The 16,779-nt window shown below is 43.9% G+C and overlaps 1 protein-coding gene across 1 annotated transcript in view; it reads right to left on the reverse strand.

Annotated features, from left to right (window-relative positions):
* SYTL3 (synaptotagmin like 3) overlaps nt 1-16,779 on the reverse strand; it is a 75,041-nt gene that overhangs the window by 45,421 nt on the left and 12,841 nt on the right. Inside the window, exons 3-5 of the mRNA XM_054021467.1 lie at nt 5,910-5,987; nt 2,220-2,824; nt 521-736 (exon numbers count right to left, since the gene is read on the reverse strand). Coding sequence (XP_053877442.1) covers nt 521-736; nt 2,220-2,329 — 326 coding nt within the window. The 5' untranslated portion in view covers nt 2,330-2,824; nt 5,910-5,987. The remainder of the gene's footprint in view (nt 1-520; nt 737-2,219; nt 2,825-5,909; nt 5,988-16,779) is intronic.

Consider the following 16,779-nt stretch of genomic DNA (forward strand, 5'->3'; position numbering starts at 1 on the left):
CCTTCGGAAAAATAATGACAAGGAAGTAGTCAAGAACTCAGTCATACATCTCATCCAAAAGATGGTACCTCCTATGGCACAAGATACCCGGTACCCTGCAGGAATGCACTGGTTCAGTACTGACTCAGAGGGAAGAGAGCTATCTGTGGTAATCACAGTATCACTTCCTGCAGTAACTGGGTTTTCTTCAGATAATTTCTATGCAAGAACCAACTATACCAAATCCTGCCCTACCTTATGAGATCTAACACTATCACAGCCCCAGGAAATAGTGATGCACCTTTGAGTCTCTGTGACCTGTCCATTTTGCTAAACACAAGGGATGAAATTTCAGCTCAACTGAAGTCAATGGCAAAATTCCCATCAACTTCAATGGGGTGAGGATTTCACTCCAGGCTTTCAACTCTTGTCAATGCTATCTTAATTATAACAATTTAGGCATTTTATTTGCTTCTCTAACTATTACTTTCAACACCACAAATAACAGAGATGGCTTCACAAAACTAGTCAAATTTCTCACCCATGAGCATAACAGATGGTGCATTTCCACAGGTAGGGATTCAGGCAGACACGGCACTCAGAGCACACTCGATGACTGCATCCATTGCACACTGCACCTCTATTCATCACCAGGCCCAAGGATTTCTGACAGCGAGCGCAGGATCTTTCCTGGTATTCATGGCTTACACTTTTTGCCCCCTTCCACCGAAGTTGCTGCAACTGCATTTTCAATTTCCTGTCCCCACCAAGCAAATAAAAATATGTACAATAACAAGCTGATGTTTGTATCCAATAGTGATAATACTTTATAGGTCATATCTTCAAATTGTGGTCTCTATTTTTAAGTTGCCTAAAATCATTTGCATACAGTATTTTTTTGCATTATCACTTGTACATGAAATCCAACTTGTGTGCATAAATGGAGTTCTAATCTACTACAAATGGTGGTCTGCACATGCAAATTATGCACACTTAATAGGAAGCCAAAAAGTATGTATGCAAGTGATCATGTGTTCAAAGCTGTGCACATGCAAATAGAAGCTGGATTTGGTTCCCTTTGCAAATTTGATTCATGAGTGAGAACTGCAAAAACAGCTTCCTCAAATACATGAATCAGCTAAAGGTGAATTTAACTGAATTATGTGTAGACTTAAAATTACAAAAAAAAAAAACATTTTAAACCAAAAAAATTGAAAATTGTTGCTTTTACTTACCAGACATAACCTTAGTTCAGTGTTTCTCTGACAAGGATCAGTAACATTAAGAATCCTGTTTCGTTACATCATAACCCTTCTGCAGGAAACTATACAAAGTTGAACTGAGTAAATACCAAATACTGTATTTGCTCAAATTTAAAAATGAATTTGTTTCAGCTTTGCTTACAACCTATTAGCATTTGCTTTCCACAGACATTTAAGTTTAATCATGCAAATACTTGCAGAAAACAAACTGTAGGGCCCTACATTCAAGTGTGCAAACACAGAGAATTTTAAACTTGCAGGTGTAAATATTAGCAACCCAAATGGAATGTTTTATATGGGGTAGGTTATTGTTTGACAAAGTAGCTTGCAAGGTTCCAAAAAACCCTTGTCAGAGCCCTAGTATACAGGAAACAAAATAAGCTAGACAAAGATTTAACCTCACCCTTTACAAATCAAATATCTGTGTGAAGGTGCTGAGAGAGAATTAAATTTAAACTCTTCATTCAGCCAATAAAACCATCTGGTGATGACAGGAAATTGCACACTAGTAAATGCAATGCACTTGGCATAAAATTTATATGGGATGGGACACTGCTTCACTCAGCATTGGGAAGAGGTTCCCAAAACCCCTTGTGAGAATCCTGGAACAGATGAAATGACATAAATCAGTCAAAGACCTGAACTCATTCTTTGTAACTGGGACAATGCATGTGCACCTGTGAATGTGATGGGAGAGAATTAACTATAAACTCTTCACTGAGGGAGTAACCCTTGTGATAGCCTGATTTTTTTTAGGAATGCTAGAAGCTAAATTAATTCAGTAGTTTATTCAATGCATGGTATTTGTTCAGCTCTAAAGGATAGTGAGCCACTAGCATGTTAAAGCCATGACACACTGGATACCTCTTAGTTTTCCCAACTAGAAAGAAGATACTAGTTAACAGCAGACAAGAGAAGGAATAAGATTAGAGAGGAAAGCAAAGAGAAATGTGGCATAGTACAAAAAAAGGCAAATACCTTATCCTTTCCTCATCCACTTTTCTCACCATCTGGTCACGGTACAGGACCTGTAAAACTGTCTCACGTTCCAATTCCTTAAGGAAGTTCAGATTCAGTTCACAGGTCATTTTCCCCACACTTCACTTCCTTTGGAGACCCCTGCACAATACACAGTTCTACTATATCCAAGCTGACAGATATTACTGTTGTCTGGAGTATAATATAGCACTCAGGAGGTCTATGAGTTCTTTTAAGTGCCTGTGCTCTTATTTCATTGGTGATACATTTCTACTGTGTCATACTCTTGAAGAAAAAAAAATGAGAATGTTGATCTCTATGCAAATCATTATTTCCAGAGCGTCTCTGCCCCCTGATGAACAGGTCATTTAGCAGGGTCACAACAGTCTGCTGCCTTTCACATGAAAGTTCTTTTTTTGCTGAGAGTGGCTCCAAAACTGACAATAGCCCAAAGTAAGGTTTTATTTGTAATCACCAGGCTGAGGGAGCCTTCACGCAGGAAAAGGGCAAGAAGGAGAGGAAAGCAGCTTGTCTTACTTGACCTCTTGCTTTAGAAATTTCATGGTAGGAAGTAACTAGAATAAAAATAGTATCTTGTTCAGGACCTAGAGAAAAACAAAGATAAAGTGTTATTTTCCCTCATTTCTTCTTCTTCAACATCTTCCTGCTAGCATCTGGGCATTACTCTGTGAAAAACAAACTTTATTGTATACAAATATACCTTTCATACACTGATTCAGATATGCTGGATTAGCCTGAAGATACTGAATAAGACAGACCATTCTTCAGTCAGCATTGCCATCATACATACCCACATGTTCCATTAATGCTTAGCCTTCTGCGTTAATAGCTCAGAGAAGAATAATTTTTGTGTTGTGCTGATAATGCAAAAAAAATCAATCAATAAAAGTAGCTGCCAAGAAAATTCAGAGGCTGGCCCTATGGCCACATGACTTGAAGACATATTGGTTATGATATGTGCTCCTTAGCTGATCAGTAGCTGTACTAATCATCTTCTAGAAGTGACAAAGCATTAAAAACTTGTAATAAAAGGAGAAAGAAACATCTCTAAGGGGTGTTGCTCTATCAATTATTTATAGGTTTTAATAGCTAATGGGCCTGCCATCTGAATCACATCTAGCTTCTTTCTGTAGAGGCTAGATAAAAGGTTTCATGCACAGCAGTGCTGCTATCTTTGTTAAACACACACAAACACAAAAAGTCAAGAGGATACAGTTTTATTTCTAGCATTGTGCACAAATAGTTCCTCATCCCAAGCTGATGAGTTACTTATGTGCAAACATACAAGAAGCAGGAAAATACAGAAAGAGAAATGGAGGAATGTGACACAGAGACCCTTTTTTCTCACCTCAGACCTGACAAACTCACTACACCAAAGATGTATCTTACATGTCTTATTCATTAGAAAGTAGTATGTAAGGTATCTAAAGAAAGCTCCTAATTTGTCAAGACTCATAATCTCATTGCAATATATATGTACAGGTAATATTTATGGAATAATGTATTTATATGGAAAATAGGCTTTATGGACTTCGAGTAAAAATTAGTCACCAGGGGTAATATGTCTCCATGCTGACCCAGTCAAGCAAGAGGGAGTTATCATCCCTCCTTAGTCAGCCATCAAGGTAATGCAAGGTTCTATTGTCTACCCTTGCCACACCCCAGAACAGAGGTGGGCAAACTACAGCCCACGGGCTACATCCGGCCCGTGGGAGCCTCCTGCCTAACCAGGGAGGCTCGCCCCCGGCCCCTCCCCTCCTGCTGTTCCCCCTCCCCTGCAGCCTCAGCTCACTGCGCCGTTGGACAATGCTCTGGGCGGCGGGGCTGGGAGCTCCTGGGGTAGCGCAGCTGCAGAGCCCAGCCTGACCTGGTGCTCTGTGCTGAGTGGTGGCGTAGTTGGCTCCAGCCAGGCAGCGTGGCTGCTTGTCCTGGTGTTCTGGGCGGCGCGTCTATAGCGCCGCCAGCCACCGGTGCTCCAGGCAGCACGGTAAGGGGGCAGGAAGCAGCGGGGTTGAATAGAGAGCAGGGGAGTTCAGGGTGGTGGTCAGGGGGTGGGGCTGTGGATAGGGGTCGGGGCAATCAGAGGGTGGGGAATAGGGGGGTTGAATGGGGACAGGGGTTCCAGGGGGGTAGTCAGGAAGGAGGGGGGGTTGGATGGGGCAGCAGGGGACAGTCAGGGCAGCTGTTCCAGGGGTGGACAAGGAGAAGGGGTGGTTGGATGGGACAGGAGTCCTGGGGGGGGCGTCAGGGGGCAAGAAGTGTGTGTGGGGGCAGATAGGGGGCTGGGGACGAGCCACGCCTGGCTGTTTGGGGAGGTCCCCTAACCATCTCTGCATAAAATTTCCAAACCCGATGGAGCCCTCAGACCAAAAAGTTTGCCCACCCCTGCCACAGGACAATCAATAGAAAACCATCAAAGACAATTGATTGGAACCACTTGGAGGTGAAAATGAACATTATAGGAGGCAGGAAATCGCTCTGGGTATGAATAAAGACAAAAGATTGCTTCACTTTAAAAGAAGCAATGTCTATACTATAGCCTATGTCAGCAAAATTTATATCGCTCGGGGTGGGAGTGGAATCCACACCTCCCCCCTGAGTGACATAAGTTACGGAGACATAAGCACTCATGTGCACAATGCATGTCAGGGGGAGATCTTCTCCCGCCGACATAGCTTCGGCAGCTCTCGAAGGTGTTTTTTTAATGCTGACAGGAGAGCTCTCTGCCGTTGACATAAAGCATCTTCACCAGATGCGCCACTGCAGTGCTGTACATATAGAGATAACTGGAGTGCAAGGGAAAGCATTGAGGAAAACCCCTGGGAGAGAAGGGTGCTTTCAGGAGCATTTGAATGCTGGCTCTTCTGAAACTAGCCAGTTCTGCAACTGACTAAACTTTGGGGGTGAAATCTACTTTATTAGCTAAGAAAAGTAACTATTAATAAGTGAAGACACAGATTCACATTTTATGATTTTGTTTCGTATTGTAACCACTTTTTCTACCACTCTCTCATTTCTACTTAAATCCCTATTCCTACTTTAACAACAAGGAGTTCGGTGGCACCATAAAAACTAACAGATTTATTTGTTCACTCCATGCATCTGAAGAAGTGGGTTTTTTGCCCACGAAAGCTTATGCCCAAATAAATCTGTTAGTCTTTAAGGTGCCACCAGACTCCTTGTTGTTTTTGTGGATACAGACTAACACGGCTACCCCCCCCCCATACTATTCTTACTTTAATAAATCTTCTTTTGTTTTATAAGTGCTCTCAAGTGCCGTGTGGTTTACAGGAGCAGTGGTTTAAGGTACAACTGGTAAATTGGGGTATACTGCATCTTTCGGTGCAGAGGATCGGAAATTGCTGAGAGCAATCAGTGTCAGGGACTGGATATTGCAGGGGAACACTTCAAAGGGACTTGGGTGCACCTATTGCTAACCTGCTAAACTAGGGCTGGAATAGCCCAGAGGACAATGCTCAAGTGGCTGAAGGGCTGGCACGGTCAGGAAGCTAACATCCAGCGACCACAAGCAAGACTTCCTCTTGCTGGAGGCGGAGGGCAACAGGATGATTCACAGTTCTGGGTACCTCAAGAACCGTGACAACGAAGTTTAAATAAAAACACGTGAGAACTGCTTTGTATCTATGGGACAAATTCTGTGGTACTTACTTGTACAAAACTCCCACTGAAATCAAAAGGTGTTTGCTTGATGAAACTGCAGAAACTGGCTCTATAGCTTTCAAAAAACTGAACAAAAAAAAAAGTGTGTTATTTTTTCATAATAATTGATATTACTGTAGCACCTGCAGAAGGAAAACAGTTATTGAATCACATTCAGAATGTTTGCATATCTTACAAAATCATACTGTTTCTATTACATTATAAAGTCTATATTTGGGTTGGTATGACCTATTCAGGAGGGTTAAAAGTAGACCAGTTTTGATGCACCTCTATTATTAAAAGGCAATAAAATAAAAATTAGTTTTAAGATAAAGTCTTGAGTGTTTAATCTAAGTATTATAACAATATTGGGGTTCATTAAACAACAAACCAAATGAATGATAAAGGAACAAAACTTTATTAAAACAAACTGGAAAGCATCTCTGATGAACTGCCCACTACCATGTGGTGTTCCCAATCACTGCCTCGAGGGCACATCTCCAATTCCTATGTTCATAATACTGTCCCTTATGAGGGATCGTCTCTAAATTATAATCTACAAACATATCTCTGTATCTTCCCTGTTAAAGAAAAATAAATAACTCATATATAACAGCTAACAACTATCTAATAACACATGCATTAAATTCTAAACCCCATCTAGTACATTTCCATAAACCCAGTGTGTCAACTACCTAGAGAGGACAGATTACTAGCACACCACTCTCCAATGAATCTTTACCACTCACTTTCCTCAAATACCCTTTCTCCAGGCAGGTTAGCAAGTCTCTATGAGTCTTCCAGGATGTTTAATCTCACACTCTGATCTTCTGAGGATCAGCCATTCATTAGAGTCTGAGTTGTTCTCTTGTTCCTTGACAGTTGCTCTTTTGTGAGTTGATGATAAAGGATCAATCACATGGGAAATGCCAGAGTCCACATCAGTTGTCAATTAACCTTCTGAGATTAATCGTACATCCCTTCAATTATGTCAAAATGTGTCCATCTGGTCTGTCTGGACTACATAAAACCTTGGATGTAGCTGTTCTTTAATGGCACCCCTTTGGCCCCAAGTATTAGAGGTGTGATTCCTCAGGCGCACACTAACACCTGGGTTAAGAGATGGGATGATATGGGCCCTTTTGTCAAAATAATATTTCTTCTTCCACTTCTGATTTCCTTTCATCTTCTCTATGGTTGCACTGTTATGAGATTTCAACAGGTCATCAGTAACTGGTAAATTAGATCTGATCTTTCTTCCCATTAACAACAGAGCTAGAGAAAAGCCATTCTCCAGGGGTGTACTTTGGTAACCAATAATGCTTTATGCAAATCACCCCCTGTCATAACTATAAAGGGAAGGGTAACAGCTGTCCTGTGTACAGTACTATAAATCCCTCCTGGCCAGAGACTCCAAAATCCTTTTCCCTGTAAAGGGTTAAGAAGCTCAGGTAACCTGGCTGGCATCTGACCTAAAGGACCAATAAGGGGACAAGATACTTTCAAATCTTGGGGGGGGAAGGCTTTTGTTTGTGTTCTTTGTTTGAGTGTGTGTTCGTTCTCGGGACTGAGAGGGACCAGACATCAATCCAGGTTCTCCACATCTTTCTAAACAAGTCTCTCCTATTTCAAACTTGTAAGTAAATAGCCAGGCAAGGCGTGTTAGTTTTCCTTTGTTTTCTCAACTTGTAAATGTACCTTTTACTAGAGTGTTTATCTTTGTTTGCTGTACTTTGAACCTGAGACTAGAGGGGAGTCCTCTGAGCTCTTTAAGTTTGATTACCCTGTAAGGTTAATTTCCATACTGATTTTACAGAGATGATTTTTACCTTTTTCTTTAATTAAAAACCTTCTTTTTAAGAACCTGATTGATTTTTTCCTTGTTTAAGATCCAAGGGGTTTGGATCTTGATTCACCAGGAGTTGGTGGGAGGAAGGAGGGGAATGGTTAATTTCTCCTTGTTTTAGATCCAAGGGGGTTGGATCTGTATTCACCAGGAGTTGGTGGGAGGAAGGAGGGGAATGGTTAATTTCTCCTTGTTTTAAGATCCAAGGGGTTTGGATCTGTATTCACCAGGGAATTGGTGAAGGTTTTTCAAGGCTTCCCAGGAAGAAAATTAGCCTTGAAATGGTGGCAGCAGAACCAGAGCTAAGCTGGTAGTTAAGCTTAGAAGTTTTCATGCAGGCCCCTACATTTGTACCCTAAAGTTCAAAGTGGGGATCCAGCCTTGACATGGTGGCATAGTGGTGGGATCATTTTAAACCCAAAAGCCAGTGAGATTTTTTTTTCCTTCTAGCTGCTTGGAAAGCACAGCTGGAGGTAGATAGATGCATATCTTATCTCTCCTTGCCTGAAGGCAGAGGTGTTAAGTTTTTTTAACAGGTCCTTTGTTAAGAGAAGTGTTCAAATGGGCAAACAAAGGTAAAAGGAATTTACAAGCTGAATTGTGTTTTTTTTTCTTTTTACATCCTCGGGAGTAGCTAGTTAGAAAGTCTCTGTTAACTCAGCAGCAGCCAGAGCTGAGAGCTTCCCAGTTTCAGTCAACTGCAGAGGGGGTGACCCAGCACAAGAAAACAGGAAAATGACTACCAAAGAAGTAGCTAAAAAAATAAAACTGGCCAAACTAGAAGCAGAAGAAAATGAAAGAAAACATCAGAGACTGCTTCAATTAACAAAACTCGAGACAGAGCAGAGAGAAAGAGAAGAAAAAGCCAAAGAGGAGGCCCACAAGAGAGAGATGGAGCTGAAAGAAAAAGAGATGGAGATGAAAGAGAAAGAGATGGAGGAGAGAGAAAAAGAAAGGAAGCATGAACTGGAAGTAGCAAAGTCTAAGCAGGATGCACCAGGCAATCCTAACAACCCCCCTCCAGGTACCACTTCCCATCCCAGAAAATTCCCCACCTACAAGGCAGGCGATGATACTGAGGCCTTCTTAGAAAATTTTGAAAGGGCCTGCCTTGGATACAGCATCGCTGCAGACCAGTACATGGTAGAGCTGAGGCCGCAGCTCAGTGGACCCTTAGCAGAGGTGGCGGCTGAAATGCCTAAGGAACACATGAACAGTTATGAACTTTTTAAAAACAAGGCCAGACTCAGAATGGGGCTAACACCCGAGCATGCCCGTCGGTGGTTCAGAGCCCTAAAGTGGAAACCGGATGTGTCATTTACCCGTCATGCCTACCACATTGACAAAAATTGTGATGCCTGGGTATCAGGAGCAAATGTTAAATCTCTGGAAGATCTGCTTTCCCTAGTAAAAATGGAGCAGTTTTTAGAGGGTGTTCCTGAGGAAATAGAAAGGTACATCCTAGATAGGAAGCCCAAAACTGTAACTGAGGCGGGGGAGATTGGAGCCCAATGGGTGGAGGTGGCAGAAAAGAAAAAAACTAGTAGCAGTTGGAGCGAATATCAGAAGGGGCAAGCCGAAACAAAACCTTACCACCGGGGACAACCCAAGGCCCCACCCACATCCCAAGGGAAACCCCAGATGCCTTCTCACCCCACCACACCAGTCTCCACCAACCAACATCGTCCCGGTGATACCTTAGCAGGGCGATGTTTTAAATGTAATGAACTGGGACATATAAAGGCTCACTGCCCCAAGAACCCCAACCGATTACAGTTCATTACACCCCAATCACACCAAAGATCCCCAAACCCAGATGCCTCTCTCATACCCTCAGAGCGAAGGGAAACCTTGAGAGTGGGCGGAAAGAAGGTTACCGCTTGGAGGGACACTGGGGCTCAAGTGTCAACTATCCACCAATCCCTAGTGGACCCCAAACTCATCAACCCGGAGGCTACAGTGACAATTCAACCCTTTGTGTCACAGTCTGTAACCTTGCCTACAGCCACGTTGCATGTCCAGTACAAGGGCTGGTCAGGAATGTGGACTTTTGCAGTCTATGACAATTATCCCATTCCCATGCTGCTGGGGGAAGATTTGGCCAACCATGTGAAGCTAGCCAAGAGGGTGGGAATAGTCACCCGCAGCCAGGCTAAGCAAGCTTTCACCCCCATCCCTGTTCCTGAGCCGTCCACCAGGGCCCTGTCTGTGTTCCCAGAGACCCAGCCAAAGCCAGTCCCAGAACCGGAACTGGCAACGCAACCAGCACCAGAACCATTGCCAGCCCTGAGTCTAGCGCTTGCAAACCCGTCTACAACTCCAACGCCAGAGGGCACCAGTGAGCCTGAACTGGCAGAAGCAGCAGATAACCCTACCCAAGAGGCTCAGCCAGAGCCTGAGATAGCACATAGTGCACCAGTGGACAGCGGTTCACAGTCAATGGAAACAGCCCCAGCACCTGCATCGCTTCCAGGGGGACCAAGCCCCAGTCCACAGTCCAAGGAGGAACTGATGTCTCCAGCATCAAGGGAACAGTTCCAGGCCGAGCAGGAAGCAGATGACAGCCTTCAAAAAGCTTGGGCGGTGGCGCGGAGCACCCCACCGCCTCTCAGCTCTTCTAACCGATCCCGGTTTGTTGTAGAACAAGGACTTTTATACAAGGAGACTCTTTCTGGTGGGCACCAGGAAGACTGGCATCCTCAAAGACAGTTGGTAGTTCCCACTAAGTATCAGGTAAAGCTCTTGAGCTTAGCCCATGATCATCCCAGTGGCCATTCTGGGGTGAACAGAACCAAAGACCGGTTGGGGAAGTCCTTCCACTGGGAGGGAATGGGCAAGGACGTTGCTAAATATGTCCGGTCTTGTGAGGTGTGCCAACGAGTGGGAAAGCCCCAAGACCAGGTTAAAGCCCCTCTCCAGCCACTACCCATAATTGAGGTCCCATTTCAGCGCGTAGCTGTGGATATTCTGGGTCCTTTCCCAAAGAAGACACCCAGAGGAAAGCAGTACGTACTGACTTTCATGGATTTTGCTACCCGATGGCCGGAAGCAGTACCCTTAAGCAACACCAGGGCTAAAAGTGTGTGCCAGGCATTAACAGACATTTTTGCCAGGGTAGGTTGGCCCTCCGACATCCTTACAGATTCGGGAACTAATTTCCTGGCAGGGACCATGGAAAACCTGTGGGAAGCTCATGGGGTGAATCACTTGGTTGCCACCCCTTACCACCATGAAACCAATGGCCTGGTGGAGAGGTTTAATGGAACTTTGGGGGCCATGATACGTAAATTTGTAAATGAACACTCCAATGATTGGGACCTAGTGTTGCAGCAGTTGCTTTTTGCCTACAGGGCTGTACCACATCCCAGTTTAGGGTTTTCACCATTTGAACTTATGTATGGCCGTGAGGTTAAGGGGCCATTACAGTTGGTGAAGTAGCAATGGGAGGGGTTTACGCCTTCTCCAGGAACTAACATTCTAGACTTTGTAAGCAACCTACAAAGCACCCTCCGACACTCTTTAGCCCTTGCTAAAGAAAACCTAAAGAATGCTCAGGAAGAGCAAAAGGCCTGGTATGATACACATTCCAGAGAACGGTCCTTCAAAGTAGGAGACCAAGTCATGGTCTTAAAGGCGCTCCAGGCCCATAAAATGGAAGCGTCGTGGGAAGGACCATTCACGGTCCAGGAGCGCCTAGGAGCTGTTAACTATCTCATAGCCTCCCCCACCTCCAACATAAAGCCTAAGGTATACCATGCTAATTCTCTTAAGCCCTTTTATTCCAGAGAATTAAACGTTTGCCAGTTTACAGCCCAGGAAACAGATGACGCGGAGTGGCCTGAAGGTGTCTACTACGAAGGAAAAAAGGATGGTGGCGTGGAAGAGGTGAACCTCTCCATGACCCTTGGACGACTGCAGTGACAGCAGATCAAGGAGCTGTGCACAAGCTTTGCACCAATTTTCTCAGCCACTCCAGGATGGACCGAACGGGCATACCACTCCATTGACACAGGTAATGCTCACCCTATTAGAACCCCACCCTACCGGGAGTCACCTCATGCCAAAACTGCTATACAAAGGGAGATCCAGGACATGCTACAGATGGATATAATCCGCCCCTCTAAGAGTGCATGGGCATCTCCAGTGGTTCTAGTTCCCAAACCAGATGGGGAAATACGCTTTTGCGTGGACTACCGTAAGCTAAATGCTGTAACTCGTCCTGACAACTATCCAATGCCACGCACAGATGAGCTATTGGAGAAATTGGGACATGCCCAATTCATCTCTACTTTAGACTTAACCAAGGGGTACTGGCAAGTACCACTAGATGAACCTGCTAAGGAAAGGTCAGCCTTCGTCACCCAGGCAGGGGTGTATGAATTCAATGTACTCCCTTTCGGGTTGTGAAATGCACCTGCCACCTTCCAAAGACTTGTAGATGGTCTCCTAGCGGGATTGGGAGAATCTGCAGTTGCCTACCTCGATGATGTGGCCATTTTTTCTGATTCATGGGCAGAGCACCTGGAGCACCTGGAAAAAGTTTTCGAGCGCATCCAGCAGGCAGGACTAACTGTTAAGGCTAAAAAGTGTCAAATAGGCCAAAACAGAGTGACTTACCTGGGGCACCAGGTGGGTCAAGGAACTATAAATCCCCTACAGGCCAAAGTGGATGCTATCCAAAAGTGGCCGGTTCCAAAGTCTAAGAAACAGGTCCAATCCTTCTTAGGCTTGGCTGGATATTATAGGCGATTTGTACCCCACTACAGCCAAATCGCCGCCCCGCTGACAGACCTAACCAGAAAGAAACAGCCAAATGCAGTTCAGTGGACTGATGAGTGTCAAAAGGCCTTTAACCAGCTTAAGGCAACACTCATGTCTGACCCTGTGTTAAGGGCCCCAGACTTTCACAAACCGTTCCAAGTAACCACAGATGCGTCCGAGCTAGGCGTGGGAGCAGTTTTAATGCAGGAAGGACCGGATCAAGAATTCCATCCGGTCGTGTTTCTCAGTAAGAAACTGTCTGAGAGGGAAAGCCATTGGTCAATCAGCGAAAAGGAATGCTACGCCATTGTGTACGCGCTGGAAAAGCTACGCCCATATGTTTGGGGACAGCGTTTCCAACTACAAACAGACCATGCTGCGCTACAGTGGCTTCATACCGCCAAGGGAAATAACAAAAAACTTCTTCGGTGGAGTTTAGCTCTCCAAGATTTTGATTTTGAAATACAACACATTTCGGGAGCTTCTAACAAAGTGGCTGATGCACTCTCCCGGGAAAGTTTCCCAGAGTTAACTGGTTAACAATTGTTCTTGGAATAGAACATATTGTTAGTTTTTATATAATCAGTAGTATGTCTAAAGGTACATGTGTCTTATTAACTCTGTTTTCTCCTAGAACTCCAGGAAGAAATCACAGCCAGTGTGGAACCGAACGTCCAACACTATCTGTGATTTGGGGGGCGTGTCATAACTATAAAGGGAAGGGTAACAGCTGTCCTGTGTACAGTACTATAAAATCCCTCCTGGCCAGAGACTCCAAAATCCTTTTCCTGTAAAGGGTTAAGAAGCTCAGGTAACCTGGCTGGCATCTGACCTAAAGGACCAATAAGGGGACAAGATACTTTCAAATCTTGGGGGGGGAAGGCTTTTGTTTGTGTTCTTTGTTTGTGAGGTGTTCGTTCTCGGGACTGAGAGGGACCAGACATCAATCCAGGTTCTCCACATCTTTCTAAACAAGTCTCTCCTATTTCAAACTTGTAAGTAAATAGCCAGGCAAGGCGTGTTAGTTTTCCTTTGTTTTCTCAACTTGTAAATGTACCTTTTACTAGAGTGTTTATCTTTGTTTGCTGTACTTTGAACCTGAGACTAGAGGGGAGTCCTCTGAGCTCTTTAAGTTTGATTACCCTGTAAGGTTAATTTCCATACTGATTTTACAGAGATGATTTTTACCTTTTTCTTTAATTAAAAACCTTCTTTTTAAGAACCTGATTGATTTTTCCTTGTTTAAGATCCAAGGGGTTTGGATCTTGATTCACCGGGAGTTGGTGGGAGGAAGGAGGGGAATGGTTAATTTCTCCTTGTTTTAGATCCAAGGGGGTTGGATCTGTATTCACCAGGAGTTGGTGGGAGGAAGGAGGGGAATGGTTAATTTCTCCTTGTTTTAAGATCCAAGGGGTTTGGATCTGTATTCACCAGGGAATTGGTGAAGGTTTTTCAAGGCTTCCCAGGAAGAAAATTAGCCTTGAAATGGTGGCAGCAGAACCAGAGCTAAGCTGGTAGTTAAGCTTAGAAGTTTTCATGCAGGCCCCTACATTTGTACCCTAAAGTTCAAAGTGGGGATCCAGCCTTGACACCCCCACTGTCAAAAATCTTTTTCATAAGATTCTTTGCTGTCTGTATAAACATTTCCTAAGTCCATTTGATTAGGGATAATTTGGACTTGATGTTTTGTGATGAAAATCCCAATCTCTGGCAATTTGCCTAAAATCTGCACTGGAAAATTGCAGCCCATTATTGCTAAAGACTTCATCTGGAATTCCCTGTTTGGAAAAGATCCTCTTCAAGCCAGCTATCACTGACTTATTATTAGTACTGTGCAGTGTGCACATTTCTGGATACAGAGAATAATAATTTGTGACTATTAAATAATACTTTGATTGTCAGATAAATAAGTTATACCAACCTTCTAATAAGGTCTTTGTGGAACTGGATGCATTTGACTTTTCTGCATTTGGGATCTGCAGCATTTTTCAAAATGACTATTTCCCCCACATTTATGACAATATCCTAAAGGCAATACACTGTTTGGGGCCATGCTATGCTCCACAGCTTCCACATGAGCATGTGTAACCAGTCTTCCCCCTAGCAATGGTTTTCATAGGTGGTTCCACTCTTTGATTTGACCTATTCTGGTTATATTCTTTTGTACTTAGTACATGGATAACCCTTTCTGGTGAATTCAGCTCTTTGGAATGTTGTTTCACAGTTTCTGTTGCCCTGCATATTTGGAGAGCTTTTTCTGACGTTAAGTCTCCTTCATGTAGAAGTCTCTCTCTTAACACATTGTCTTTAATGCTACAAATGAGCCTATTTCTGACCAGAGACTCTGTCAGCTCACCGAAGTCACAGGTTTTACTGAGTTTCCTTAATTTTGTAACATATTGCTCTATGGTGTCATCAATTTTTTTCCATGCATGTAAAGAATGTGTCTCTCTTAAATGTTTCATTCCTTTTTGGCATGCAATGTATCTAAAGTTTAGTCAATATCTTGCTCAACTTCATGCTTTCATCTTCTTCAAACATAAGAGTTGCTATAAATATCCAATGCTTCCTCCCCCGTAACATACAAAAAGACTGACGATTTCACTTTATCATTTTTTTTCTTTGCCCCGATGGCTGCTAAATACAATTCAAATCTCTGTCTGATATTTTTTTCAGTTCTCTGCAACATTGCCTGACAATTGCAGACTGGATGGAGGTTGCAACACATTCATTTCTGGCTTCCCCTCCCTTCTTAAGTTAGTCAAGCTTCTATTGTGCTCACCAAATACATGCAAAAGCCTCTGTGCCTGGTGCTCCACGTGCTTCTCTCGTGCCTCCCTGTCTCTGCTTTCTGCAAACACAGGAGTTAACTTCAAAATCACTGCAGTTTCCTTCTTTTTCAACACTTCAGACACTATGCTTAAAGAGCAAACCAAATGAATGAGAAAGGAATAAAACTTTAACAAAACAAACTAGAGAGCATAACTGGTGAACTGCAGCACACAGCCATGCCATGCGATAATCTCAACCCTTACCTCCAGGGCACATCTCCCAAATTCCTACATTCACAATACTATCCCTTATGAGGGAGTGTCTCTAAATTATCATGTTCTACAAACATATTTCTACAGGTATTAAATACACAGGGCCAGATCTTTCACTAGTATGGACAGGTGTAGCTTTATTGAAATCAATGAAATTACACTGATTTACACCAACTGAAGATCTGACTCATTTTCTGTATGTTTTGTTTTAAGTACCAGACACTCCATGTTGCCAATTTATTTGCAGATATCTACAGCTATTTTATTGTTTTATAGGTGTGTTTTACATCCAAACTGTCAAGGATGGGCAGCAGGTATCATAGGCTGGGGGAGGCTGTGCCTCCTAAAACAGCAAGGCGTGACCCCACCCATGCTCTGCCCCCAGCCCCTCCCTCCTGCTTCACGCTCCACTGCCATGGCTGGAGGCCAGTCTCCCTCTGGGGAGGGGCTTGGGCCGCATCACCCTCCCGGTGCTACAGGGCTGGAGGGGGGGAGGGGAGCTAGCCTGGGACAGGGGCCAGTGGCTGTGGTGGGGGCTCTGGGCTCCAGTGGGGGTGTGCGGAAGAGGCGGGGCCTTGGGTGGAAGGGGCGGGGCTGAGGGCTAGCCAGCAGTTCACGCATCACCTATGCTGTCAGGCCAGCTCAACTTTATCCACCTAATTTTGCAAAAGAAGGCAGGAGGAGATGCTGCTTTTTATATTCAGACAGGAGCTGTGTATATGCTCCTGCATTCTTTTGATAAAATTCTTTAATGACAAAAAACTGACAGATTTTCACATAGAAAACTGTTAAAGAAAAAAAGAGATATAACATGAATTTCCGGAGGAAACAGAGGAGGCAAAGATATGAACAATCGTATTTTATTTCCTCACCAATTGCATTTTACAGGAAGTTACTAAAACACATTTAAAGCCACAGCAGTTATGCATTCTCACAACATAGGCCATTTTCAAAGACATGCACAACCACTGCTCAAGTCGATCTTTCGCTACCGTCATTTCTTTAAGGCTCTTCTCTTTTGGAGTCTGATCCTGCCAGGTACTGAATTCCCCTTGAGTGGTGCTGAGAGCCCTCAACTCCCACTGAAGTCAGGAGGCCCTTTGCAGGCGGCATGCAGCACCACACAGCATCAGGCCCCCGGAGAATCTGTGAGCAGTACCTTCTATTTCTCTAAGATTGATTTGAAAAGCTAATATTGTTACAATGTCTTCAATAAATCTGAAGGCAA

This window comes from Malaclemys terrapin, chromosome 3 (assembly GCF_027887155.1).
Source record: "Malaclemys terrapin pileata isolate rMalTer1 chromosome 3, rMalTer1.hap1, whole genome shotgun sequence".
Classification (NCBI taxonomy): Eukaryota; Metazoa; Chordata; order Testudines; family Emydidae; genus Malaclemys; species Malaclemys terrapin.